The 513-nt window shown below is 42.1% G+C and overlaps 1 protein-coding gene across 1 annotated transcript in view; it reads left to right on the forward strand.

The window, feature by feature from the left end:
• EMH_0029480 (uncharacterized protein) overlaps positions 1-487 on the forward strand; it is a gene marked incomplete at both ends in the record, with an annotated part of 1921 nt that extends 1434 nt beyond the window's left edge. Inside the window, one exon of the mRNA XM_013494306.1 lies at positions 191-487. Within this exon, the coding sequence (XP_013349760.1) occupies positions 191-487 (297 nt within the window). The remainder of the gene's footprint in view (positions 1-190) is intronic.
• Positions 488-513: the final 26 nt, after the last annotated feature.

Consider the following 513-nt stretch of genomic DNA (forward strand, 5'->3'; position numbering starts at 1 on the left):
TGTCGCCATACCGAAGTCACCAGCAGCTATCTTCATTCTATACATACACACAAACACAAATAAATTAATATAAATATAAATATATTTTTTTTATTTTTATTTACTTTTTGTTTTGTTTATATACACCGAAAGATCAGTTTGTTTTTTTTTTTTATTTTTATCTTTTTTTATTTTTTTGGGGGGTTTTCAGATTTATCGTAATGGGCACGCTGCAGCAGCAGCAGCAGCAGCAGCAGCAGCAGCAGCAGCAGCAGCAGCAGCAGCAGCAGCAGGAGGGTTAGCAGCAGCAACAGGATTAGTAGCAGCAGCAATAGCAACAGCAGCACAGCAGCACCACCACCACCACCACTACCACCACCATCACCACCACCACCACCATCAGCAGCAACAGCAGCAACAGCAGCAGCAGCAACAGCAGCAGCAGCAGCAGGAGCAGCAGCAGGAGCAGCAGCAACATACTTGTTATTTAGAGAATAAAGTATATTAGCGGGTTTAATATCTAAATGAGCAAAA

Source organism: Eimeria mitis, genomic scaffold (genome assembly GCF_000499745.2).
Source record: "Eimeria mitis Houghton genomic scaffold, Emh_scaff1102, whole genome shotgun sequence".
NCBI lineage: Eukaryota > Apicomplexa > Conoidasida > Eucoccidiorida > Eimeriidae > Eimeria > Eimeria mitis.